General features: G+C 39.4%; 1 protein-coding gene across 2 annotated transcripts in view; it reads left to right on the top strand.

The window, feature by feature from the left end:
• Nucleotides 1-27,987, top strand: part of LOC144002885 (uncharacterized) — a 72,862-nt gene that overhangs the window by 39,345 nt on the left and 5,530 nt on the right. Inside the window, exons 13-52 of one of the 2 annotated variants that reach the window (XM_077498554.1) lie at nt 3,100-3,153; nt 4,170-4,214; nt 5,662-5,715; nt 5,884-5,928; nt 7,144-7,197; nt 7,331-7,384; nt 8,436-8,489; nt 8,564-8,617; nt 8,750-8,803; nt 8,895-8,939; nt 11,306-11,359; nt 11,458-11,502; nt 12,634-12,687; nt 12,777-12,830; nt 13,312-13,365; nt 15,004-15,057; nt 17,537-17,590; nt 17,696-17,740; nt 18,761-18,805; nt 18,912-18,965; nt 19,568-19,621; nt 19,954-20,007; nt 20,120-20,173; nt 20,789-20,842; nt 20,929-21,036; nt 21,110-21,163; nt 22,345-22,452; nt 22,538-22,591; nt 22,693-22,746; nt 22,846-22,902; nt 24,037-24,090; nt 24,170-24,223; nt 24,295-24,348; nt 25,353-25,406; nt 25,509-25,616; nt 25,912-26,019; nt 27,078-27,185; nt 27,253-27,306; nt 27,402-27,464; nt 27,551-27,604. In XM_077498554.1, the coding sequence (XP_077354680.1) occupies nt 3,100-3,153; nt 4,170-4,214; nt 5,662-5,715; nt 5,884-5,928; nt 7,144-7,197; nt 7,331-7,384; nt 8,436-8,489; nt 8,564-8,617; nt 8,750-8,803; nt 8,895-8,939; nt 11,306-11,359; nt 11,458-11,502; nt 12,634-12,687; nt 12,777-12,830; nt 13,312-13,365; nt 15,004-15,057; nt 17,537-17,590; nt 17,696-17,740; nt 18,761-18,805; nt 18,912-18,965; nt 19,568-19,621; nt 19,954-20,007; nt 20,120-20,173; nt 20,789-20,842; nt 20,929-21,036; nt 21,110-21,163; nt 22,345-22,452; nt 22,538-22,591; nt 22,693-22,746; nt 22,846-22,902; nt 24,037-24,090; nt 24,170-24,223; nt 24,295-24,348; nt 25,353-25,406; nt 25,509-25,616; nt 25,912-26,019; nt 27,078-27,185; nt 27,253-27,306; nt 27,402-27,464; nt 27,551-27,604 (2,388 nt within the window). The remainder of the gene's footprint in view (nt 1-3,099; nt 3,154-4,169; nt 4,215-5,661; nt 5,716-5,883; nt 5,929-7,143; nt 7,198-7,330; nt 7,385-8,435; nt 8,490-8,563; nt 8,618-8,749; nt 8,804-8,894; nt 8,940-11,305; nt 11,360-11,457; nt 11,503-12,633; nt 12,688-12,776; nt 12,831-13,311; nt 13,366-15,003; nt 15,058-17,536; nt 17,591-17,695; nt 17,741-18,760; nt 18,806-18,911; nt 18,966-19,567; nt 19,622-19,953; nt 20,008-20,119; nt 20,174-20,788; nt 20,843-20,928; nt 21,037-21,109; nt 21,164-22,344; nt 22,453-22,537; nt 22,592-22,692; nt 22,747-22,845; nt 22,903-24,036; nt 24,091-24,169; nt 24,224-24,294; nt 24,349-25,352; nt 25,407-25,508; nt 25,617-25,911; nt 26,020-27,077; nt 27,186-27,252; nt 27,307-27,401; nt 27,465-27,550; nt 27,605-27,987) is intronic. The other variant, XM_077498555.1, reaches the window with a different exon arrangement.

The raw sequence follows: 27,987 nt of genomic DNA on the forward strand, positions 1-27,987 counted from the left end.
GATTCACAATTTTGAAGTATTTCCAAACCGGTGGAAGTTTTGGTGAAAAACTGCTGCAAGCTATAGCGCCACTGACAGGCAAGGAGGACTCACTTCACGTCTTCCCCCCTCTGCCATTGGTCAAAACTAATCGAGTACTCGAGTACTTGAAAAAAAAAAAAAAAGGCTGGTATCGGCCCGATACCGATACCTGGTATCGGTACTCGCCCATCCCTAATGATAAGTTATGCTATCAAAACAACACATTCATATAGTTTTGCTAACATTGACATTAACATTCCAAAACATCAATGCAGTCTTTGTGTATGTCGTCTTGGATCGACGCACGGTTGCGCAACATCCAAGTCAATCTCTTGACCCACTTTCAACGGGCTCGTCTGCTGACTGCATGTGAAAGCAGAGATGCACTTAAACCCCCACTGGACCATGTTCAACTAATAGTTTCAAGTGTTGTACTTGAATTTTTTTTTTTTTTTTTTCCACCTCACATTTGTCTTTTACAGCACTGGTGACAGCGACGTGAGTCATCCTTTTTTGTGGGTGAGCCACATGCGTCATCCACGTCGGCTGCGCTCTGGTCCAAATGCGCGCGGCTCTTTTAGTCCGTACGACGGCGATTCATGATTAATGCTGACGCGGCATTTGATACGTTGTTGGAACGCTTTACAAATAAGACAGAAAGCCTGCGAGAGATCATTGAGGCGCGGTTGCGTAATATGTTTCCATTCGAGTACAGTGAACAAACAATATAAAGAGATTTAGAATTGCATATCGATGCCAGAAGATGGCGCCAAAGCACCATGAAGACATGGTTAAGGCCTTACTTGAAGAAGCTCCTCTTTCGACCTCAACATAGTTGACCTTTGAAAACTTCGGAATTCAATTTGACTTCACTGCCATTTTTTTTTTTTTTTTAATGACCGCCCCTTACTTGGACTTCCAGTGGCAACGGCAACATATGCCAAAATTTCGCAGTAATAAATTTAATCATGATGCATATATTTGCGGAGACTGTAGTCAAGTTGTATTTTACAATTTTTAAAATGTGCAGAATTTCACACGTTGCTTCATGTTAAAGATTAGATGGCTCTTAACTCATTTGCTCCCAATAACGTGTAAATACGTTTTTTTTATGTTTTAAGTGTCCCAAAGATGTATTTATACGTTGTTTTGTTTTTTTTTTATGCTAGAGCATACAAAAGGCTTTGATGCAGCCTCTCAACTGCAAAGAACGGTTGCAGAAATGGTAGTTATTACACAAACGGCCAGCAGGTGGCAGCAGAGCAAAGGAGATCAACCAGGGCCATGTAGAAAAAAAAACTCCCAATTTTGAATAGATTTGTGAAAACTGATGAAACTTAGCTCTCTTCTAATGCTAATTGCTGCAAAATGGAAACAGATAGAAACATACTTTTTTTTTTCCTGATGAAAGAAGAGGCTTTAATCTTCCTTTTTATAGGTTCCATGCTTTTATAGCAATAGAACACAATATTCTGTGGTCCTTGCAAAATCAGTCAAAATCCAGTAAAACAGCCGGGAGCGAACGGGATTGCGAAATGTGAAAATGGCGGCGAGTGAATGAGTTAAATGTGAAAAGAAAAAAAATTTACCGAGCTGTCACTAATGTCTTATAAATGTGCTTATGCCATCTAGTGGCAGAAAAATGACCTCAATACAAATCAATATCACACTCTTTTTTTTTTTTTTTTTACAGTGCAGTACATCTTTTGAATTTTAACTCAATTTTATGCATTATTATGAAATTACTATATCAATAACTAAAAGATGCAGCCGTATTTCTATCAGTTTATTTTTCCTGCTTTTTTTGTTAACGTGTATGAGAATATTATGCGTTTTATTGTACATTTAGAACAGATATAAAATTTGTGGCTAATCGTAAGTTTACCATTGAATTCATGTGATTAATTACAAATAAAAATTTTAACCGCCTGGCATAAATAATACTGTGATTGATAGTTTGTTTCTATGGGCCGTGCGATCGGCGCCATATGGATGGATGGATTGAGGGACGTAGATTATGATTCATTTCAAGTTGAAAAGTGTCCTCCATTGTTGCAAACGACCCGCCACTTTCCAACGAATATTGACGGTAATTAGCGTTTTCCAAACAATGCGCGAGGCTCGGAATAGCCTCGCCTCGGCCATAATGAGCCGCCCTGGAAACGTCTGCTCTTCGACGCCATTGTGCTCTCGAGCCGACGCGGTTTCTCTTTGCATCGAGCGTGGGCGAGATTAGCCTGCATTTAGCGCTAAATGGACGCCGTATTTCCTTGGCAGCTGGCCTGGCCTGCCGGGAAAAAAAAAAAAAAAAAAGTATAATCAACTTAAATAGGGGCTGTTAGGCTCTTACGTTGCATATTTCAGATGACTTGACTTATCTAATGTGAGCTTGGCAGCGCTCATGATCACGTAACAGCGTTTTTTTTTAATATTCACTCATTGCTCAACATATGGGAGAGTATCGATTACTGTGGAGTCAATAGTGAATGTTGCGATTGAGCGCGGGACCAGAAGGCCAACTCTCCATGAATGAATGATTGTTGTTGTTCTTTTCTTTTTCTTTTTTTTTTTTTTTTTTTGAACGTTGTGGTTGCCATCTTGTCAAAGGTAGACGCTTGGTTGCTAAAGCTATCGTTAAATTCTCTAAATTGTCTATTTTGCTTGTTCACCTGATGTCATATAGTACCTACTTGAGCCACAAGAGCGACTTTTCAAATATACAGATTTAAATTAAAAAAAAAAATTCCCAAGACATCCGCCTTTCTGTGACTCTTCCAGTCTATTTGTAGCTCAATTGCAATTTTCTGATGACACTCTTAGCCAAAATAGGATGTTGTCAAAGGCATCAGATAGACTGAAGAGTCACAGAAAATCGTAAACGTGAATGTCCTGTGAATTTCACCCTCCAGCTTCTTGTTAGAGGGGAAAAAAAAAAAAAAAAAACGAACAGTTGTCACCCTAAAAATTGCATGCTGGACTTCGGTGCTCAAAAAAACCAAAAATGGTTTCCTCGCGCAGAACAAATGAGTTTGAGCGGCGCTGTTTGTGTGCATCCATCATCTCTTGTGTGTGGTTTAGGGCTTTCCGGGGGACTTTGGAGAGCGAGGACCACCCGGAGCAGACGGCGAACCTGTAGGTCACACGCTCGCGCCCGCGCAACGCAAACACGACAATTTCTCTTTCGCCTTTTCAATGAGGGAACACTTTTCTTTCCAATAGTGTATCGTAACTACTGATAGCAAATTATTGTAATTTAGATGAACAGGAAAAAAAAAAAAAAAGTATCTTTAAGTATCTTATTTTCTACAGGGCTGTCTATATTAATTTCTGTCATAAAACTTCACTTTACATCAATCTCTTCATACGTTTTTTTTTTTTTTGTTAGCTCCATGCTAACAATGCTAATACGCTAAACCACGGTTGTTCTGTTATACACGGTGAATAAAAACTGGCTGCATATTTTGATATTCATCATAGTAATACTTTTAGAATAATTTATTTATGTAAAAAGAAAATTTGACAATTTCATCTCCAACATAAACAGAGGGAAATATTTTGTATTTAATTATTTATTTTAGTTTTTTTTTTTTTTTTATGGAGGGGGGGCTTTTTTAAATTGTTTAGTTCAGACTACAAGATAATTGAAAAGTAACTCCCGCTTGTATTTATTTATTGTAATTTTTTCATGTATGATAATTCAAGTAATGGTGTGGGAAGACAAATAAAAAAATATATATATATTTATGACTATTTTAAATTAGGGAATTACTCTTACTTACACTGTTATTATTGAGAACCAAACAAAAAGTGACAACAGAGCCAAAAAACAGCAGTTCCCTCTATTTATGCTGGCATGCAATACGTTTTATTTGTGAAAACTTTGCTATTAAAAGGTTGAAAGATCACATACTAGGTGAAAAAAAAAAAAAAAGACAAAACATAGATGCTCAGAGTTCAGAGGAAGCGCCATTTCGGGAGCTCACCTCTCTTGCTCCACTCACAAACACACAGCCACCTCTCATAAGCATCCCTGAACACAGAGCCACTATTCTGAACTTGTTTGTTTAAAAAAAAAGAAAAAAAAAGGCAATAACCCCAGAAAAGTGCTCCTTCACTCGTCACCTCACTTGCTCCTTCTGTGTGTCTAGGGCCAGATGGGAGCCCCCGGTCCAAATGGAGTTCTCGGCCTAATTGTGAGTAGTTCTGCGTGTCTGTCCGGAAAAATGCTTCCATTTGAATGAAACGGAAAATGCATGTGTACATAGAAAATGATGGTTTTCTTTACCGCCGTAAACGTGCTGAAAATAGCGCCAGTGGGCACGCTTCTAATTAAACGTGAAAATACTTTGAATTAATAGTCAATCAAACAGATTTTAGCAGGTTGCAAATCTTTTTTTTTTTTTTTTTTTAAGGCACCCGCCCACACACGCAAACACCAATAGCCACATAATAGTGTGTGATCATCTCTTGTCGCGTCCCGTATTCACCCGCGACCAGTCGCTCCTCCCGGTTTATTCTGGGCCCCCGGCGGTGGCAGCAGGCCTGTAATTGGAGGAGCGTGATTATAGCTCTGTTTCCAGCAATTTTTTTTTTTTTTTTTTTGTCTGCAGCGGCATTTTGTGTGACCAGACAAGGGTTGCACATTTAAATGTATGCAAAACAAACAAAAAAAAACCTTCATTAACTTTACAGGCAGCATTTTAGCATTCCTAAGAGCCATAGAAGTGCACTTAACGACTACAAAACCACTTGAGGGAACAGTAAAGTGTTTACAGAGCGACACTGTCCCCAACTGGCAGTTTAAAGGTATTTCTGAAGTTATATCCGTGCTGCATAATATACATTGAGCCTATGTTTTGGTAATTCAGTGTGAGTAGGCTAGCTTTAGCTATCTAGCTAGCTAGCTACAGTATTTAGCTAGCTAGATAGCTAACACTTTAGCTAGCAAGCTATATAGCTAACACTCTAGCTAGCTAGCTATATAGCTAATGATGCATTCGAGGATGGTCGGAAGTCTGAAATATCAGAGTTGAAACTTCCCAGTTCCGACCTCAAAGCGTTCGAGGTGAAGGTAAACAACCAAAATGGCGGACAGTGATAATTTTTTTATTTTTATTTTGGTCCTCAAAGCTCAATTTGACCTCCAGAAAACGTACCTTTTTGCTTAATTTATTGTTTTACCCTTATTTCATAAGAATTCCATACAGTTAAGTAGTTTACCGTATAATTTCATGTTTGATATAGCGGCAATACTGTCACATACTTTGCGTTACGTGAAGTTATGGCGACTATTTATGAATGAAGAAAGCTATCTAAAAGTGGAATTTCCGAGTTCAAGGGGGCGTTCCCGTACATACTTCCTGGTTTGAACTCGGAAAAGTCCGACTTCCGACCATTCTCGAATGCAGCATATCGCGCTAGCCAGCTAGCTATATAGCTATAGCTATAGCTACAGTAGCTAGCTATATAACTATCGCTCTAGCTAGCTAGAGCTAACTAGCAATCACTGTAGCTAGCTAGCTAACTATCTGGTGAGCTGGAGATCTGCAAAAACGACTGTTAGGTTGTGTTTGTATTATTGTATTATTGTATTATAATGATGTATGCATGAATATATTTGTCCCATTTTTTTGGTGATAGGGTGACATGGGACCTGTTGGCGAAATGGGACTTCCTGGACCCAATGGACTAAAGGTAAGCCTCACTGCATACTGGTTAGACAGCCTAGGCAGCCTTTACATTCATTCTATTTGTTTGGGCTGTCTGCTATATTGAGCTTGAACGTATGTATAAAAAAAATAAAATAAATAAATAATAAAAATAAAATAATAATCTCAACCCCTGGCTTGGTGTTTCTTCCAGGGGGTGCCCGGAAATCCAGGAGAAGCAGGACTGAAAGGTGATAAGGTGATCTGAATATTCCTGTTATTGCATGTGATGGATGTGTACGTCTTTGCGTCCCCATACAACTATAGTGCATGCTTTCACTAAATGACAACCTCCAATAAGCAGAAAATATAAGTCATGTCACTTCCTCTAACTCACTTAATAAAGCAAACTTTGCATGTACCGTATACTGTCGTGTAACATCACTTTAAAACAGAAGTTGGAGGACAAGTTGTCACTCCCATTTGATGTTTCCGTACAATTAACACATAACATATTATATATATTATATTTAATGTCCAAACAAGCCATGTAATTTAATCTCGTGATAGTTTAATGCTATCGTATAATGCAAAAATGCCATGAACAGGCTAACGGAATTAGCATAGGTTACGGAAATGTAATCATAAACCTTCAAACAGTTGCTTGTTCAACACACAGAGCAGCAACATATGCAAACAACGAAAACAGCAATATTTGCAGTCATATATTTTCTGCTCCGTAGTACTCTGCCTCTTCTTCTTGTTTAATTTAACGCTGCATATCTTCCAGCGGAGCTCAGTGCTGCATTGTGTGGCACGAGGTGGTACTACACTGAAGCTCTACATTCAGTAGTGTGAAAAGCCATTTAAAAATAAAAATAAAAAATAAACATTTCCATTTAGATTGATTGGCTGGCCTAAACCAGGGCTCAAATCCAAAGCTCATCATTTGATGTGACTTTTCACCAAAATCCCCATCTTAACGTAAATTGTACAATGCTTTACCACTATTTTTCTATGACTTCTAATTTCGAAATAATTTTGCTGTTAAAAATACACAATTATGCAATAATTAAATGCGGCGGCGGTCGTGTATTATGTAATAATAGGACGGGCCGATTACACAATTATATGGGTTTTCCGTCATCACGGCCCTCTGAGGGAAACCGTAACGACCAAAATGACATTGACGCCCCTGAACCTAAACAAGCAGCAACCAAACACGTCTTTGGTGGAGGTCACCCAGCGGCGTGTAATTCCGTTAAATCCGTGTCTTCGTACAAGACTGAAATAACTCAAGTGTCATCGGGGCACTTATGAGATTGAGGTTGAGATGGCAGAGGAGCCGATGACACAGAAAGACGTTTTTTTTTTTGTTGCTACAAAGCCAGTCGATCGTTAAAACCAAAATGTTCTTCGTGTCACTTTGGGTCTGAAGCTCATCCGTCAATCGTGTTTCTCTTGATCTCATCAGGGTGACATCGGGCTTCCCGGCGAGCAAGGCGAGATCGGGTTCAAAGGAGACAAGGCAAGTCTTGAAAGTTGCTCGTTTGTGGCTTGTTGTCCAATCAAAATCGCCACTCATGGGGTCCAAAAAATACAAAAAAAAAAAGAAATCATCCTGCATTCTCTTGACGTGCTTGTTTATTTGTTTTTAACAGGGCATCCAGGGCGCTTCAGGACCGCCTGGCCCCCATGGGAAACCAGGACCACAGGTTTGTTTTCAATTTTGGATGATCGTATTTTCCGCACTATAAGGCGCACCTTCAATGAATAGCATATTTGAAAACTTTTTCCATATATAAGATGCTACAGTAGAGGCTGGGGTTACGTTATGCGTCCATTAGATGGTGCTGCGCTAAAGGGAATGTCAACAAAACGGTCAGATAGGTCAGTCAAACTTTAGTAGTAGATTACAAACCAGCTTTCCGACAACTCCATTCACTCCCAAAATGAATAAACAGCTGTTTTATTATTTTCTCTGAGGTAAAGTATTAGTATTAGCTAGCGATCCAAGATGGCGGAATCTTCTGCGCATGCGCGTCACCGATCGTGCAGGGTCACCGATAGCGTCTTGACAGCGAGACCTGCTGCGGCTCAATATTGATCCATATATAAGGCGCACTGGATTATAAGGCGCAGGGATCAGTTTTTGAAAAAATTGAAGGCTTTTAGGTGCGCCTTATAGTGCGGAAAATACGGTAAATTACCAAAGACTAAAACGAAGGACATTTTTGCTATAATTAGTTAGTTTTAGTTAGTCCTGTAAACATAAAATGTAGTTTCAGTTCGTTTTAGTTTTTTTTTTTTTTTTTTTTTTAAAGCATTTTTGTTTTTATTTTATTTCGTCAACAAAATTGGTTTTTGAATTTTAGTTTGAGTTTTTTTTCGTTATTTTTAGTTAATAAAATAACCTTGGTCCCAATCAGTCCAAGACGAACAAACTCTCGATTGTGGCACTGTTCAGAGATTCGACCACCCCCCCATTTAACACCAAATTAAGCTCACCAAACCAGCCAGTCCGAGACCATAGTCATAGTACAGTTCTGACCTGATCCACTTGGTGGTACGTGACCCCATCCAACTGAAACATGAACAAGTCCAGTTTTGTCCAAACATTTCTTGGATTTTTCGCTGCGTGACCAAACCAAGGCGAGTCGGAACGTTGTCGACCGTTTTGGACCAGAGAAAGCGACCTGCGAATGTCGACGCCCCCTTATGGTGTCGTGGTAGCATCCGCTCACTCACTGTTGCCCCGTTTTCCAGGGCAGTCTGGGCGACAAAGGTCCCGACGGCGCACGAGGACCGATCGGCCCCGAGGTTCGTGTCCCCCCCCCCCCACAGCGTATTGCCGAGTTGTGACTGTTAGCTAAGCAGAATTCTGACCTCAATAGGGTTTCCCTGGCGACATGGGACCACCAGGAGAGAATGGCGTCGAAGGACCAAAGGTGAGAACGAACCGATTGCGACGAGAGAAATGTTGATCAGGTCATCGTGCATTTTAGGTTCATCCTGAAATTTCACGCAAAAAACTAACATCGCTAACGTCTCGATTTTTTTTTTTTCCTCCACACTCAAAGGGAAAGCTGGGCACCAGAGGTTTACCGGGGCCACAGGGATTACCTGGCTTGGAGGTAAGCCATGTCAACAACTCTTCTTTAAAAAAAAAAAAAAAAAAAAAAAAAAAAAAAATTGCAGCCAAAGACAAAAACGATCTTTTTCCAGGGAGACGAGGGCCCCATCGGACCTCCAGGACTGACAGGATTTGAAGTAAGTTGTGATCACACCATCTCACTTTTTCTATCAGTACTTTACTTGGGACAATAATTTGAAGTATTACCGATAAGGAATACTGTATGGGACCGTAAACCCTCCACTAGTCCCGTAAACATTAGCATTAGTTAGCATTAGTATCCTTGTTGTTCTTTTGGAATGGGCCCTTTTGGCTTGTTTTTTTTTTTTTCTGGCTCAATGATCGTTTGCAGAAATTGTGAGTGCAGCCAATTTTGGAGCGCTATTCTTTTTTTTTTTTTTTTTTTTTTTTTTTTTTTTTTTTTAAACATCACATACTATATAACCAGTTGCGAAAACACTTTTTTTATTTTATTTTTTTATTTTATTTTATTTTTTTTATCCACTCTATTTATTATACTACGCAGTCAATTTCAAGCACTTACAATCCCCTGTTTTGGACACAAGGGGGTGATAACTTCCACTCCGTTGTTGACTGCGAAGATTTATAGCGCGCGTAAAAATGCTGGATGATGTTAATGGACGAGAGAAACGGGAGCCAAAGTGGATTTGGATGTTGGAAAAATGCCGGTTCTTGGATTTTCCCTGAGTCAGTTGCTTTGATGATCCCACATGGGCTTATTTTGTTTAGTTTAGTTTTTTTTTTGGTCCTTTTTACATCCTGTATTTTTCACTCAAGCCTACCAACACCCTTGACCCCCCCCACTGATTCATCCGGGTCGGACCCCCACCTCGGTCTCCTTTTGTTAGGGGGGGAAAAGCGGCGGATGACTCGCTTGAGCTCTGTCCAGTTGGCACAAATCACACTTCTCCGCCTCCTATGGAAAGACGTGTCAGCATTTTATTTGATATTCTCAATATCCATCTTAAGATCCGAGTACGAGTGCACTCTTTGTGCACTCGAAACGCAATCATTTCACATTGAACAACAAACAATTACTGAAGTTTAATTAACTACTTCAAAGTTAAATACAACTTCACTGAAAATCGAATGGCTGCCTTACAAGTGGTTCTTCTTCCTGCTACTAGTGCTACTTTCGGCCTACCATTATGACCTTAAATTAGATTACAAGGATATTGAATACAGTATATGTTCCTAAATCTTTGCTATCCAGTTTAAAATCTAGCAATTTAAAATCTATTTCCATGTACTGGATACTCGTCCTCACAAGTCGGATTGTGTCGCATACTAGTAGCTGGACAACTGCATGTTACTAGTGCGGAAAATCTGTGCACTAGCACGTTAACAAGCAGCACGTAGATGTACTAGAAATTCATTTCAATTTGACGAAATTCAGTATTGTAGTCACAGTATTGTAAAAAAACAAAAAAAAGCACAAAGTTGTGCTTTTGTACATAATAGCAATGCATATAAATCACCCACAATATTGAATAAACACTTAATATTGAGGCATCAAGCACACATTGAGATTGTCCACATATTAACTCGGTTCACAAGCTTATTACGTTCCCCTTCATCTGACCGTGGGCGTGGATTTTAAACAAAGAAGGGCCAAAACATGCCTTGTGAAAATTAAACGGCAATTTATTTATTTTTTTTACAGGTGCTGCTTTCGATATCGAGACATGGCGATATTTTGGCAGTTCTAATATCGCAATGCAACGATATTGCCATTATCGTTACATTCCTAATTATTAGTAGTACAATTTTGCCTCATTTGTAACATAATTTTCCTGCTGGTATGCAGAAATGTCATACAGTACAGTAGTGGGGAAAAAAAAAAATACTAGTAAGCCATTCTACTAGTGTGTCATACGGCTGAATAAATTGATATCAATCCGTACTAGTAGACCAAAAGTGACACTCGTAGAGGGAAAAAGAAACTAGTAAGACGGTTGTTCTACTAGTGCACTGACTTGCCTTAGGATATGAATCTCAAGCTTGATATCAAAGCTATCAAATATATCCTCAGCGATTTCTCATACATCATCGCACAGCTGTTTTTTGTTTGTTTTTTTAGGTTCACTATAATTATGACACAAATTTTTTTATTTTTTTTTTTTAACATGACTGTACGCTCCAGGGGGGTTTGAATGAAACGCGTGATGACATTTCGAGCCGCTCATCGGTCTGAAGTCCGACCCTGGAATCGCTGAGTCATTTCATTCAGAGGAGTTACGGCTGGTAAAAAAGCACTTAGTTCCCCTCTTAACCTCAGGAATGATTGCCAAGAACATAACAGTCGGCAAAAATACTTTCACGCGGTGCCAAGACAAGAGCGAGACGCGGAGCGCGTTACCTGCGCCCGACGGCAACATCTGCCGTCTTACCGCAAACTTGTCAACGCCGGTGATTCAGCAACCTTTTTGTGTTTATTTCTGCCCGAAATGTGCCGAGACGGTTAATGTTGTGTCCCGTTTAGGGTCAACCGGGCAGAAAAGGATTCCCTGGGAAGGTCGGGCCTGAAGGAGTGAAGGTGGGAACTTTTTTTTTTTTTTTTTTGTATTTTCCAAGCAAAACATTTTCAACGGGTCTTGCCGCATTTTTAACGGAAGGTGTGTTTGCTTTGTGCAGGGAGAAACTGGCATCACAGGGAAAGTTGGCACCATGGGAGAACGAGTAAGAAATTTGCCCGACTACACCTCTTTCATCTTTAACCCCATTGGCTATTCGCGTAACGTGATAGATGATCGGTGTACCCCTTTAACTCATTTGCTTCCAATAACGTGTAAATACGTTTTTTTTTATGTTGTAAGTGTCCCAAAGACGTATTTATACGTTTTTTTTTGTTTTTTGTTTTTTTATGCTAGAGCATACAGAAGGCTTTGATGCAGCCTCTCAACTGCAAAGAACGGTTGCAGAAATGGTAGTTATTACACAAACGGCCAGCAGGTGGCAGCAGAGCAAAGGAGATCAACCAGGACCATCTAGAAAAAAAGCCTAATTACTTACAATTTTAAATAGATTTGTGAAAACTGATGAAACTTAGCTCTCTTCTAATGCTAATTGCTGCAAAACGGAAACAGATAGAAATATACCTTTTTTTTCCTGATGAAAGAAGAGACTTTAATCTTTCTTTTGATAGGTTCCATGCTTTTATAGCAATTGAACACAATATTCTGTGGGCCTTGCAATATCAGTGAAAATCCAGTAAAACAGCCGGGAGCGAACGGGATTGCGAAATGTGAAAATGGCGGCGAGTGAATGAGTTAAGCAACAAATATGGAAACAAAATACAGAGACACCATAACTATACTCACATGCATATATTTTTTATCCTCTGCGAAGACAGACTCGTCTTACTTGGCCTTACGGAGGAAGTGAGACCATCTCCTTGTACCGCATAGTCATACGTCTGTGTTATACTGCACCCTGGTGGCCATGGTGTGCAATAGAAACAAAACATGTGGCAAAAGCGGTTTAATTCTTTACATTCAAATGTTGCTATGAGTGTTTTTTTTTTTTTTTTTTAAAGTTTTTAAGAGTTTTTTTTTTTATGACTGTTGGTTTTAATGAAGTATAATATTATAGAGTGCTGTTTTTAAAGTCAAATCTCAAGGCACAACAATGAATGACTTTCATTCTTTCTCGATTCAGCACAACACCAAATGACGTCATAATTGATCCATTTTTGGGAGTGATAGCAATCACATGGATTCACCAAAGCGCCACATTTAGTCAACAAAATCAGACTTGATAGGCCTGAAAATTCTTCAGTAATTCAAAAATCTTTTTTTTTTTTTTTTTCAGGGCTTGGTGGGATTCATCGGACCTGTGGGCGAGGTTGGAATGGCAGGCGAGAAGGTAACTTTCCATCTGGATTCCAAACAAAAACAACACCGCTCCCCCCCCACCCATCTCAAGACCTGAACGCTGCACGTTTGTGTTCTTAGGGGGACCGAGGCACGATGGGTCTTCCCGGACCACCTGGAGAGAAAGGCTCAGATGTAAGACCGACGACACGACGATGAATTTTGTAAAGGGGGCGTAGTTCTCAAGGGGGGGGGGGGGGGGGGGGGTCCTTAATTTAAGTGTGTGGGCTATTCCCATGGGAATACTAAACCTTGATGTTTTCTGATGAGGACGTAGGAAGACATTGGACCAGGTCCTCCGAAAAAAAAAAGCTCTCAGATCCGCTTGCTGGAAAACGCTCAAACAACCGTGACTGATCACTTCCAATGACTTCCCCTCATGGATGCTTTTCGTGCAAAGCATTGAAGAAGTCCAACAAGGATTTCTTCAAGAAAAAAAAAAAAAGTCACACTCAACAAGGGGACATTAAATTTCTTTTTTTTTTTTATTTACGGTTTTAAACATCCCACATTTAAACTTATTAAAACCAACTTTTTCAAGTATAACCATGTAATAATAACAACAATGTAGCTTTGCCGGAAAACCGCTGATGCTGTCAAATTTGGTTGTGCACAGGGTCACCCGGGGACGCCAGGGGAGACCGGACCTCCAGGACCACTTGGAAGACCAGTAAGTTGACGCCTGTTTGCTGTGGACAGCTCATCCATCTTTTTAAGGGCTTATACCAGTGGTGGCCAAACTTTTTCATTTGAGGGCCACATACAGAAAATCCAAAAGACGCAAGGGCCACATAATGTTATGAAGAGAAATTGTGTTTAGTCCTAAAAATTGTACAAATAATTTATTTGTGCTTTTGCATATTTAGAAAAATGCTACAGTATATAAACCATTTTATTTGTAATATGGCAGTAGGGTTATTATAGTTTGGGAATTTTTCATTTTGTTTTGAGTTTTGTGTTTTTTAAATTTAGTTAGTTTTAATTAGTTTTCAGGGTGGTTCTGTTAGTTTTTTATTCGTTTTAGTTCTTTAATAAATGCTTAGTTTTAGTTTAGTTAGTTTCAGTATTAGTTTTAGTTTTTTTTTTATCTGTATTACTTGTGCTCAATATTTAAAAAAACACCCTGGGCGCGACTTCATTATTCAGGTTTATATTAAAATAAATCTACTAAAAGTCACATTTAAAATCATCCCCAAAGACTTGTGCATTAAATTAATTACCAAAGACTAAAACGAAGAACATTTTTGCTATAATTATAGTTTTATTTTAGTTAGTTTTGTAAACATAAAATGTAGTTTCAGTTAGTTTTCTTTTTTTAAAAAGCATCTTCGTTTTTTGTTTTATTTCGTGAACAAAATTTTTTTTTAATTTTAGTTTTTTCGTTAGTTTTATTTAACTAAAATAACCTTTAATAGCACTTGTGTTTTTCGACACCCTCCCTTCTTACTTTGACCATCTCCAAACATTTTTGTTTTTATTTCATTGGAACTGAGTCAAAGGCCAATTTTAGCATATGTTGCGGGCCACTGAAAAATGGACGGCGGGCCGCAAATGGCCCCCGGGCCGTAGTTTGGACACCCCTGGCTTATACTCATTATCCTTGTTCAGTACAAGTGTTCATCTCAAGTGATGCAGAGGTTTTAATCCTCGAATGTATATTTATTGTAAACCACTGTAACATTATACACAGTCTAAACTAATGAAAATAAAGCATTAAATAGTACATAGTCCTCTAAATTGGATATATAAAAATATCCGTAAACGTCTTTCTATCGAGTTGTTCCCTATCAGTTTTGATCTCAAAGTCACAATCAGAACCAGAGGCCTGCAAATAGCTGTAAAGCCACGCAGGAAATTGCCGTTTCCATTGGTCCGTTCGCTCCCCAAAAAAAAAAAAAAAAAAAAAAACTCTTTTGTGATGGTCTGCAGCCAAACTTGATCAAGCGACCTCCTGCTGAACCCGCATTGCCCTCCTGTCACTCCCAATCAAAACAGCTACAACCAATTAGAAGCCCCCCCCACAAAAAAAAAAAGGCCCACATCACCGTGGCCTTGACTCGGGGCCAACCCCGACCAATCGAGCGGTCACCGAGCCACCAAAGCAAATATAAACACATAGCGGGGGGGCACGCAGCGGGGCGGGTTTAATTGGTGTGACTGACACATCGAACAATAAACCTCGAGGTCACCCTGCTGACCCCCCTCTGTCCCCCAAGGTTAGCATGCAGGGGGGGTCTCAGTGCTGTGTCAATGTAAAGCTTTGTTTTGTATTTTTCCTCTTATTCTCCTTTTTTCTTTTGTTTTTTAGGGACCCCCTGGGGCGACAGGGCCCGCAGGTACCAGAGGAACCAAAGGCTTGAGGGTTTGCACTTTTATTTGATTTTTCTTGCTCGGTTTCTTGGATTTTTTTCCCACCTCGAATTTATGTATAAAGAAGGGCGAATTGAGTTTGAAATTCCTCATTCACATTTTAAATACATTCAAATTTATTTCAAACACACTTTTTAAAGTGTTGCTAGTCACTCTTTTGCGATAAGAAATTGGAGAGTATCGCATGACATCACTTTGAGGAAATGAAAAGAAGACTTGCGTGCACAGTTCTACAAGTAGGAGGCAAAGTGTTGTAGGAGGCAAAAAGTTTCAATAATTTCATCTAACAAGAGCCGTGTCAGCCTTTTATCTCATGCATTATTGGCAAATTGCTTAAAAAAACACCAAAACAAACTTTTTTGCAGCTACGCTCAATCGTCAGTACTCAGCCCTGTTACGGTTTCCAGACAGGCCGCAGATGATAGCAATTCTCACGAGCGCGTCGCATGCCAAAAACTACTACACGCGCTGCCGCGTGTAAATCGGCGATGACTGATGATGGATTCTCTCATACGCCGCTCGGCACGCTCCCAACAGCGCGCGCGCGCGCGCACGCACACACGCAAGCTACTGTACTGAACTTGTAATGGGGGAGCACAAATTTTCGCAGTCATGTGGGAATTTGGACCACAGAGCAAGTCAAGCGAGACTCGAGTCAAGGTGTTCAACATTTGTTTGCGACGGAACGAGAGAGGGACTGGAAGAGTCACAGAAAGACACGAATGCGAACGTTTTGAAATTCAACAATTGGGCGTGGTCTAAGGTCGTTGGGTTCACCTGTAAAGGCGATAATGCATTTTAAGGTCCTCCTGTAGATTTCAGCCTAAAGCCAAATACGTACACTTTACTCAAACTTTTTTTTTTGTAAGTCGCATATTGAAATGGTTGCATGCTAATTAGCTCATGTAAACACGAGCGGCATGCAGCAGGTACCCCAGACAGGAATGTTCGTGAACCGGCTTTCTACCACAAATATTTTAATAGGCTTAAGGGCACTCGGAGGCTTGCGGGGCCGGCACACAACTGCGCCTGTTCGTCATCAAGTCTTCAAACCGCAAGGTCGCCTGTTTTCCGCTGTTACAACAAAAATTTGTGAACGGCGATTCATAATTGCGCAAGGTCCGGGTTGACCTGTACGGTTGTGCTTACAATTTATTCTAGTGAGGTCCATTTTGGCAATATTGCTATGATGGCAAAAAAAACAAAAAAACAGCCATGCTGTTTTTGGATTTCGGAAAGAGCGGGTTGCTGTGGCGCCATCTTGTGGCACCCCGGTGCCAAGGAACTCTGATGAGGGAATAGAAAAGTAAGACTTTGCCACTCGAGTTTGAACCAATTAGTCGGAAAGTCAACTTTGCCACTCCGCATTGACATTTTTAAAGCTTGAAGTCGACTAACCATCAATCCCGTGTTTTTTGCTAGCCAATCGGCCTTTTGATTTGCCAATCTGTAGCCGTCGCTGGACTAAAATGCTTCGGGGAGGCAGCAAAAATTCTTGCCAACAAGGCAATGCAGTCTTCATACTAGGGATGAAACGATAAGGGCAGTATTGTGATATTAAAACTGCCACAATATCATTTTTAAAAGCTGCACATCTGTTAAAAAACGTCAGGTTGATTTCCATTTGTGCAGTTCTAGCACCCTCTGGTGGCTACGTTTTTTTAATGCAATTTAATCTTCATTAGGGATGTTTTGGCCCTTCTATGTTTAAAATCTAACCTAATTGTCAGATGAAGGGGAACATAATATATGCCTGTGAACTCAAGTCAATATGTGAAGGATATTAAATTTCAATATTCAATATTAAATGTCATTAGAGATTGTAGGTGGTTTATATGCATTGCTGTTATGTACAAAAGCACAACATTGTGCAACATTTGTTTTTTTTGTTTTTTTTTACAATATCGTGACCTTTTTTAGATCTCGCCAACCTCCCCACAAAAATCGTGATAATTATCGTATCGTGAGCACATCTGTGCAGTTGCAAGAGTACAAAAATAAGCTAATGACCGAGCTTGGGCTATTCCGATTACCAGTGTTAAAATATTCATGGTGGTCATAAAGGTTCGGAACCACTGTTCTGTGATGAAAAAAAAAAATATGAATGACATCATTGATGTGACTTGACTTTCATCACAATATGTAGCAAATCTTTAGGTAATTCTGAACTTTTTTTTTTTAAGGGTATGAATTACTCACAGATCTGCTGCAATTACAGTATTGTATTGTGAATACCTCTAGATGGCATTAGTGCTAAGGTATGGACATCCTGAAAATTAGTGAGTCTGCTTAAATCGTCATCATTTTTACATCTTGACTTTTTAACGATTTTAGTCTATTTTCAACATGCAACAGTATTTATCTTAACACCAAAATATACAAAAACAAACAAAAGCAAGTGTCAACTGAGGTACCAAATGCACCTACAGCTGTCTATTGGTCAAGTGACGCGTTTCTCGGGTGTTTTTCAGGGCGCGACGGGGCCTGACGGTCCAACGGGAGAGAGGGGGTCAGAGGGCAAGAAGGTAAAGTTGGAAAGCCTTCACACCGTCCTCCATTGTGGAAACGCACTGTCGGGACGTAAATCATGTTCCCTCCCCCCCCCCCCCCCCCCCCCCCCCCCGCTGCAGGGTCCAGACGGTCCTCCGGGTAAAATCGGCTTCCCCGGACCCCAGGTGAGAAGGCACCCAGGGGCCCGTCCACATTACCGATCACAAGTTGTCTGAACGATGTTCCTTCAGGGAGTGAAGAGTGTAAACGTGATTTCGAATGTGCGCACGGGTGTTATGTTGGGGAGGGGTCTCACTGATTTACAAGCATGGATTACAAAGTGAACTTGAGTGCAGAAAACTTGCTGACCTGTAATATTTATAGCACACCTAAAAGTGCTTAGTTGAATCGTATTCATTCAGTCTATTATATCATTAAATAATTGGTCGATTTATTTAAAGCAATGACATTAAGCTATCCGAGATAACATCACTTTGAGGAAATGAAAAGACTCATTCCAGAGAAAAAAAAAAAGACTCATTCCAGATCTGCCTGTGAAATTTCACTCAGACCATAAAGTAATTAGTGTTGTTCCGATACCGTTTTTTTTTGGCTCCCGATACCGATACTCAGCTTTGCAGTATCGGCCGATACCGATACCATACCGATACTTAAGGTTTGTTTGTTTTTCCTCAACATGAAAAAGCTGTCCTGCCATTGGTTCAGAGCATTCAAGGGCCAATAGGATATCTTAGATCGGCTTGTTACTTGCGAGTACTCACCGATATCGATACCACTGTTTTAATGCAGTATCGGCGCCTCTGCCGATACCAGTATCGGTATCGGAACAACACTAAAAATAATGATAATAAAAAAAAAAAGTTAAAAAAATCCTGATAATCCAGTGGGAGCCGTTTAGCATTATGTTGCCTCAAAATAGAAAGTCTGGCTTATGTTAGATTTAAAAAAAATAAAAAAAAAAAGTTAAATGTATACCATTTTTGTTTTTTGTTTTTTGTTAAATATAGATAGCTGTAATAGAGGTAAATTTATGTGCAGATTAATTCACACCTGTTAAAGAAAAAAAAATGAAAAAAGTGGGAGAAAAAAATAAGAAAGATTGATACGCATGTGCTTTATCATCTTGTAAGGTTGTTACTTGAAATGTGTCTTATTTTTTGTGACTCTTTATTGTGATCCTCCAGGGTAAAATCGGGGAATCGGGGGATGCCGGGCCAAAAGGTTTTCCTGTGAGTTTTGACATCACTTCAGAGCAACATTTTTTTTGTTTTTTGTTTTTGTGAGCCTTTTCATGGGTTGAAAACTTTCAAATCATTTGTACTTTTCCGTCACAAGGGTATCCAAGGACCATCAGGGTCACCGGGGGACAAGGGAATTGCAGGCGAGCAGGTACGAACGAGCCCCTCGATATCCTCGTCAAAATTCAAGCTCTTCGTGTTGCACTTTTCTTTTCTTTTTTCAGGCTCAAAAATGTCACATTAAAGCCTCTCTTAAATCATTGCACACTTCCTCTCCTTTTTAGGACCATATTTACTCGCTTTATTGGATTTTCCTTGGCAGCCTCCTTCGCCTTCCGTTGTGCACTTTTGCTCCAAAACTTACTTTTACAACCGGGAAGGATTTTTAGTATGAAGGAAAAGAAGAAGAAAAAAAACAAAACTTTGCTGTATTCAAGGCTTCCTGCAGACTAGCAAAGAAAAAAAAATTCTAAAAATATGGAGGGTGTTGTAATTTTGTGCCTACATTAAATTAATAAAATAAAGTCAATTTAATAGTATTAAAAAGTTTAATTAATTCATCAAATTGTCTATTATTTTTAAATATGTGATATATTAAATATTTCAAGAGCATGGCCATATTGTTTAAAGGCTTTATTATTTAAATGAATTGATGAATGTTTTTTTTTAATGTATTTAATGATGTTTGTGTTGAATTAACGGCATTTATAATAATATTTGTTTATTGTATAATTGGTGGCCTTTCGTCCGCAGGGGCCAGCCGGGCCGCCGGGAATTCTGGGACTGTTGGGAGAAATTGGTCAAAAGGTGAGAGCAATCGCATTCTACGTCATTCGATTCAATGATTTATTTCAAATTTCAAATTCAAGGTGGTGCAGTAACAAGCCTATTTTGGTAAAGTATGCAAGAGTAGAAAATAATAAAATATAAATAAATTAATATATTAATAATAATAATAATAATAAATACGGTAAATATAAAAAAAAATAAAGAAAGAAAGAATAAATAATAATTATCAAATACATGTGTGTTCAAACATAGGAGATGCAAGTACTCAAGTAAAGTACAGTTACCTGAAAAATATTTGTACTTTCCTCCACTGCGTTTTTAACAATGCTTATCGCATTTCTGTCCATCAGGGACCTCCAGGTAGTGCAGGAGAAGCGGGCCTGCCAGGCGAGCCAGGGAACAAGGTCACATGCGAATAGTTGCTTGTTTTTTTTTTTTTTTTTTTTTTTTTTTTTTCTTGAATATATTTGAGTTTTTGAAGCTAAAAATATTGACATGTGTGTGTGTGTGTGACAGGGAGCCATCGGCGCAGACGGGAACATCGGCGAGCAGGGACTCGTTGGCCCTCGGGTGAGCAATCGCCATTACTGAGCAGCCTTTAACTCATTCACTCCCAGCCATCAGTTTTCACAAATCTATTTAAAATTCAAAGTAATTTAGCTTTTTTTTCTAGATGGCCCTGGTTGATCTCCTTTGCTCTGCTGCCACCTGCTGGCCGTTTGTGTAATAACTACCATTTCTGCAACCGTTCTTTGCAGTTGAGAGGCTGCATCAAAGCCTTCTGTATATTCTAGTATTTAAAAAAAAACGTATAAATACGTCTTTGTGACACTTAGAACATTAAAAAAAAAAACGTATTTAAACGTTATTGGGAGTAAATGAGTTAAAGAAGTCCAAATTGTATTTGCTTTTTAATGTTGTATGTGCACCACCCCCACACTAGTCTAAAGTGTTGCGATTAATATTGTGTATGTGTTTTTCTTTTCTCTTATTTTTACACTATTTAATTCTGAGACAGCAATTTAGTATTCACATGAAATTTTGACCACAAAAAAAAATAGTTTCAGTGGTTTTAGTTTGTTTTATTGGTTCACTGGTCCCACTTTTTTTTTTTTTTTAAATGATACAACGTAATTTGTTGCAAATGATTTTGCGAATTATCCATATATGGTCGTGTGCGAACAGGGCGAGTCAGGTTTGGAGGGCGAGGCTGGTCCTGCTGGCCTTGATGGAACTAAGGTGACTGGAATGACACCAAAACGCAACACGTGACGATTCATTCGCGCGTACATTTTTACTAAACGATATCCTGTGTTCATGCTAAGGGTGAAAAAGGCGACATGGGCCAGGAGGGCGACAACGGGGAAAAGGGCGAAACTGGTTTAAAGGGAAAGGAGGGCCTGCCCGGAAGTCCTGGCATCCCCGGTGTCCGAGTAAGAGACAATTTCAGATGCTGAAAAACTTTCAAATCCACCTCATGATTTGTTTCTTGTTTTGCTTTTTCAGGGCCAAGAAGGGAAATGTGGTAAAATTGGAGAAAGAGGCAAACTTGGTCCAAAGGTTGGTCATCATCTTGTTACACGTTGAAAACAGTGCTGTGCCGTCCGTATATGCACATTCATCTTCACCATGAATAATTCATACTTTACTGCAGCTCCATTTAAAATGTAAAAGTTAAATTTTTTGGCTATATTTTTGGACATAGATACATTACAAACTCTAACACACAGTAAATAAAAATATGAAATTTAAGAAATCATTTTAATACAATTTTAAAGGTTTCCAGTCCACATGCTTTATGAGTTTTAAAACACACGTATTATTATTAAACGTGTTTTAAGTTTTTGTGGCACCTGTTCTCACACTTTGACTAACGTGACATCACAAGAGCTCCCACAAGCTGTTTACGAATTTGCTACTCCCAGTTGAAGTTATACTGTAAAATTAGCACCTAAAACAAAAGAGAATTTAACATTGTTTACCTAAATCATTCAACCCAACCATTTGGCGTACCCCAGGGTTCGATTTTGGGCCCAGTGCCTTTTTAACCTGTGCATGCATGCTCCCTCCTGGTGATGTCAGATTTTAGACTGTGAGCTGACTTTTATTCCACACATTTAACTCATTCACTCGCCGCCATGTTCACATTTCGCAATCCCGTTCGCTCCCGGCTCTTTTACTGGAATTTGATTGATTTTGCAAGGCCCACAGAATATTGTGTTCTATTGCTATAAAAGCATGGAACCCATCAAAAGAAAGATTAAAGTCTCTTCTTTCATCAGGAAAAAATAAATAAATAAATCTTTCTATCTGTTTCCGTTTTGCAGCAATTAGCATTAGAAGAGAGCTAAGTTTCATCAGTTTTCACAAATCTATTTAAAATTGTAAGTAATTGAGCTTTTTTTCTAGATGGCCCTGGTTGATCTCCTTTGCTCTGCTGCCACCTGCTGGCCGTTTGTGTAATAACGCACATTTCTGCAACCGTTCTTTGCAGTTGAGAGGCTGCGTCGAAGCCTTCTGTATGCTTTAGCATAAAAAAAAACGTATTTACACGTTATTGGGAGCAAATGAGTTAAAAACATCCCGAAAATAGGTTTTATTGGAAACCAATATCATTTCATTTTTAAATCCACTAGCTTAATGCTAACATATAATTCGAAACACCATAGCTAATGGAAATTAGCGTAGATGTTTGCCACGTAGAAGCAGGTTAAAAAGATCGACGTTGTCATGTCATTTAGGGTGCCAAAGGTCACCAAGGTCACCTTGGGGAGACTGGGACAGTGGGCAAGACGGGACCGCAGGGCAGCGTCGGGCCCAAAGGCTCCAGAGGGACCATCGGACACGTGGTAAACTACATTGCTTCATTACCACCTGTCGACAGAACAATATCTTGTTTTTTTTAATGTGACTATGGATTGTGGTCTCTTTCAGGGAGCTCCGGGCCGGATGGGTCAACAGGGGGAAACGGGCCTTTCGGGTTACGAGGTACACAAAAAAAAAGTCCTCGCGAAGATTTTGTTAAATAGGGAAAGCTGTTTGTAAATCCAACCCACATTTTGTTCAACGCAATACGTTTACTGTCGCAGGGTCATCAGGGCCCGTCCGGCCCGATGGGGCGTCCGGGACCAAAAGGTGAAAAGGTAAATCTTGACTCGACGCCACGCAAAACCCCTTGTTGTTCGTCTTCCACGTGCGCCGTGCCGTGGCTTAGCATTTTTGTCCGTTTTGTGCGCACGCAGGGCGAGCAGGGCGACGACGGCAAAGGCGAGGGTCCGCCGGGTCCACCAGGTGACATAGTAAGTAGGGTTGTCACCATAAGGGCGATATCGGGATATCGTGATATTGAAACTGCCACAATATCGTCGTCGTCATGTTCACAATATTTAAAAGGAACACATGTTAAAAAAAAAAAAGTCAGGTTGATTTCCATTTGTGCAGTTCTAGCACCCTCTAGTGGCTAGTTTATTAGTGCAATGTAATTTTCATTAGGGATGTTTTGGCCTTCTATGTTTAAAATCTATGTTAATGGTCAGATGAACCTAATTTGCTCAATGTGTGCTTGCATTAGCAAGTGCCTCAATATTGTTATTAGCGATTGTAGGTGGTTTATATGCATTGCTTTTATGTATAAAAGCACAAAAACATGTTTTTTGTTTTTGTTTTTTTTGTATAACCTCTTTTTTACAATATTGTGATCTTTTTTTAAACTCATTTGCTCACAATAACGTGTAAATACTTTTTTTTTATGTTCTAAGTGTCCCAAAGACGTATTTATACGTTTTTTTGTTTTGTTTATGCATGAGCATACAGATGGCTTTGATGCAGCCTCTCAACTGCAAACAACGGTTGCAGAAATGGCCAGCAGGTGGCAGCAGAGCAAAGGAGATCAACCAGGGCCATGTAGAAAAATGGTTCAATTATTTAGAATTTTAAATACATTTGTGAAAACTGATGAAACTTAGCTCTCTTCTAATGCTAATTGCTACAAAACGGAAACAGATAGAAACTTACTTTTTTTTCCTGATGAAAGAAGAGACTTTAATCTTTCTTTTGATAGGTTCCATGCTTTTATCGCAATAGAACACAATATTCTGTGGGCCTTGCAAAATCAGTCAAAATCCAGTAAAACAGCCGGGAGCGAACGGGATTGCGAAATGTGAAAATGGCGGCGAGTGAATGAGTTAAATATCGCCAACGCCCCCACAACATCGTGATAATTATCGTATCGTGATAATATCGTATCGTGATGTTTGAATATCGTTACATCCCTAATAGTAAGTCACACCTTGACTTACTGAAACAGGTTTGATGTCGAGACCGCCGGCAAAACGGCTGCATATTATTATTATTATTATTATTATTATTATTATTATTATTATTATTTTCATTTTTTTTTTTTTTTTGCTAATTGCCACACATCGTTCTGGCAGGGTCCCCCTGGCGACAGGGGAGAGAGGGGAGAACCGGGCGACCCAGGCTACAAAGTAAGAACAATTATCTACGGTACATATTTAACAAACTTTTTGAATTCAAAGCTCATCGGGTGGACGTGTTTTTTGACAGGGTCAAGTCGGCGTGGATGGTGAACGAGGCCGAGCCGGCGCTCTCGGACTTCCTGTGAGTTTGTCGTCGCGCGTTTGACTTATTATGATGTCTAATCATAATAACGAATCCACCGATACATGCAGGGACATCCTGGACCACGAGGCGTTCAAGGACCCAAAGGGGCCAAAGGAGATCAAGTAAGGCGAGATTCATGTTTGTTGTTTGTTTGTTTGCATTGCAGCGGCTCCTTGACGTAAAGGGGAAGAATGTTTTTTGACAATAATATGTTCTCTGCAGTGGCACTGGTCTAAATATGGTATTCTGGTTAACTTATTTGCCCCCAAAAACATATAAATACGTTTTTGTGTGTGTGTGTTTTTTACATGTTTTAAGTGTCCCAAAGACGTATTTATATGTTTTTTAATGCTAGCGCAACTTCTCAACTGCAAGGAACGGTTGCAGAAATGGTAGTTATTACACAAACGGCCAGCAGGTGGCAGCAGAGTATAAGAGATCAATCAGGACCATCTTGAACAAAAGCTCAATTACTTACAATTTTAAATAGATTCGCAAATAATGATGAAACTTAGCTATATTCTAATGCTAATTGCTGCAAAACGGAAACCGATACTTTTTTTCCTGATGAAAGAAGAGACTTTAATCTTTCTTTTGATAGGTTCCATGTTTTTATAGCAATAGAACACAATATTCTGTGGGCATTGCAAAATCAGTCAAAACGGGATTGCTTCTGTGAAAAATGGCTTGGGAGCGAATGAGTTAATATCGCATTAATATTATATGTGTTATGAATGAAAATCCAGCCGTTTTTATCCATCTCAGTGGGCGGCCATTTTGCCACTTGCCTGTCGACTGAAGATGACATCACAGTCGCTCAGTTCTCTCGGTAACAACCAATCAGAGCGCAGCTTCGGGAAACAGGTGAGCTGTGATTGGTCGTTGCCCGAACAGCTGTGATGTCATCGTCAGTCGAGACAGCAACTGGCAAAATGGCCGACCCCTGAGATGCTTCATAACTCTTATTCCACAAATGTAATATTAATCTGAATGTCATGTTTAGAGCTCACATATAACATATTATCGTCAAGAAATGTTGAAGGTGAACTACCACTTTAAGAGTTGTATTTGTTACATGACCAAGATTGTAACTCAATTTTAGTAAGGGCCGATTTCCTCTTTTAAGGGTCAAAAAGGCAAAAGGGGTCAGACGGGAGCAAAAGGAGTCCGAGGAACTGAGGTGAGTCAGATCCGCGTATGCCATTTCCAAGCAATTTGTCGACTTTGAACGCGTCATAGCCCGTAAAAGCAAACACCTCACCTGGTTTCCCTTCTCCCGCAGGGGAAAGCCGGTCCGATTGGGCCCAGAGGTGTGGTAGGCAGAGAGGGGCAGGAGGGACTTCCCGGAATGGACGGAACGCCGGGAAAGGACGGAAGCAAAGGCGTGCCGGTAGGAGCAAGATATTGCGAGTGCAGGATACAAAATTGTCTTGTTTGTATTGTTGTTTTTGTCTTCAATTTCACTGTCATACACTTTTTTTGGGGCTGCAAAGTGCAAGTATTAATTTGTACTGTTTCCATATGATTGAGTTTTCTTTCACCTAAATACAGTCAATTGAATCCGTATTAAATATCAATGACAACAACAAAGCTGGTCAAAATGATCTCAAAGCTGTTAAAAAAAACAAAAAAAGTAGCTGTGAGTTAATTATGGCGGATAATCGAGTCGCTGGAATTGTGTCCAGGGAGAGCATGGAAATGATGGAGAGACTGGCCTCCCGGGCAAAGCTGGCTCTCGTGGCAAAACGGGTGTTACGGGACTACCTGGAGATCAGGGGGCCTTTGGACCAAAGGTAAGTTGTAAGGGGGGGTCTTCTGAAAAACATAAAGGGGTCCCTGGACTTCACAGTGCCCCAACTTGTGAGTTTTTTTCCATTTATGAACCATTACTTGGTCTCTTTGTAGTTATTTGCTTTGCATTGCATGAGACGTAACAATATCCAAACATCACGATACGATAATTATCACAATATTGTGGGGAGGTTGGCGATACAATAAATAAAGATGACTTAACTTAATATTGAGGCACTTACTTGCTAATGCAAGCACATGTTGAGTTCCTCCACATATTGACTCGCTTCACAAGCATATTATGTTTTATTTGACCAGTAGCGTGGATTTTAAACATAGAAGGGCCAAAGCTAAATTATTATTATTGTTATTGCTATTATTATTATTAATATTATATATTTTTTATTTATTTTATTTATTTATTATTTGTATTGTTTAATTTTATTTGATATTATTAATTATTATTAAACATAGAAGGGCCAAAATGAAATTATTTAATATTTTTATTGTCATGATTACTTTTATTATATATTTTTTATTTATATTATTCATGTATTTATTATTTATATTTATTTACTTTTCGTTTTTATTTAATATTATTATTAATTATTATTAATTATTTAACTTTGAAAATTAAACTGCACTAAAAAAAAAACAGGCCACCAGAGGGTGCTAAAACTGCACAAATGAAAATCAATGACTTTTTTTTTTTTTTTTTTCTTAAAAAATGTGCTGCTTTTAATATCGAGACATGATGACGACGATATATTGTGGCAGTTATATCATAATATTGCTGTTATCGTTACATCCCTAATGAAGAGTAAACAAAAAGTAAAAAAAAACAAAAACTAGTGACTAATTGACACGTCCCTTGCATTAGCTCGCATACGCTCAAAAATAACCCATTAGGACAAACTCACATGACACAAATATTAATTACCACAGAATAGGTCCCTCCCATCCTTAAAAGTATGCAAATTTGCAAATACTGAACCGAATATTATGCATGTGTTCACCTTACTGTATGTTTCTTCTCATAATTATTGGTTTATCTGTGCAGGGGGAGAGAGGTCTCCGCGGACAGAGCGGACCTCCGGGGAAACGAGGCTTTCGAGGCGGAATGGGACTTCCGGGAACTCGGGGAGATGTCGGACCGAAGGGACAACCTGTAAGTGTCATTCAAAGCCTCCGTAAAACATATTCAAAAATCATGACCATTCTGAATTGTCATTCAGGGGGATGTCGGTGAATCCGGCTTTCCTGGAATTCTTGGAGTTTTTGGTCCAAAGGTATGGGGGAAAAAAACAAAAAAAACTATGATGAGACAGCCGGTATATTAGTGATGTTTATAAATTCTAACAGGATCTCTTGTTGCTGTTTTCAGGGGCCCCCTGGAGACTTTGGACCAAAGGGCATCCGAGGTCCAAAGGGGCCACAAGGCAACATGGTGGGAAGATGAGAGAACAATTCAAGTCTACGACTGCCTTTTTTTTTTTTTTTTTTTTCTGGTCTAACTCATTCTCTCTTAATTAGGGCCGAGGCGGTGTCATGGGCCCTGTCGGGATTATTGGCCCCAGTGGAAGTGCAGTACGTACTACTTCTTAACTATTGACACTAACCCAAGTCTTTTTCTTTTGTCTGACATCAACATCGATGACGGTTTTGAGTCTGTAACAAACCTAAAACAAGTCATTGTGCATGTTTTTGTCAGTAGAAAAGACAATTTAGTCTGAAAAGAACATTTTTGTGACTGTCAACAGCAATTTTGAGTCTTTAGTGAATCTGATTGTGACTAACAAAATGGATACAATTGTCCAAATATGAGGAAAAAAAAAATCAAAGCCGAGTTTGAAACTTCCACAAATTCTGTTTTCGCCAACGTGAAAATGAGTCGTCCCAAAAATTGTACACATTTTCGGGAAAATCAAGGACACGTTTGAATCGTCAATTATTGTTTTTTTGTTTTTTGT

The sequence above is a fragment of the Festucalex cinctus genome, chromosome 15 (genome assembly GCF_051991245.1).
Source record: "Festucalex cinctus isolate MCC-2025b chromosome 15, RoL_Fcin_1.0, whole genome shotgun sequence".
In the NCBI taxonomy this organism is placed as follows: domain Eukaryota; kingdom Metazoa; phylum Chordata; class Actinopteri; order Syngnathiformes; family Syngnathidae; genus Festucalex; species Festucalex cinctus.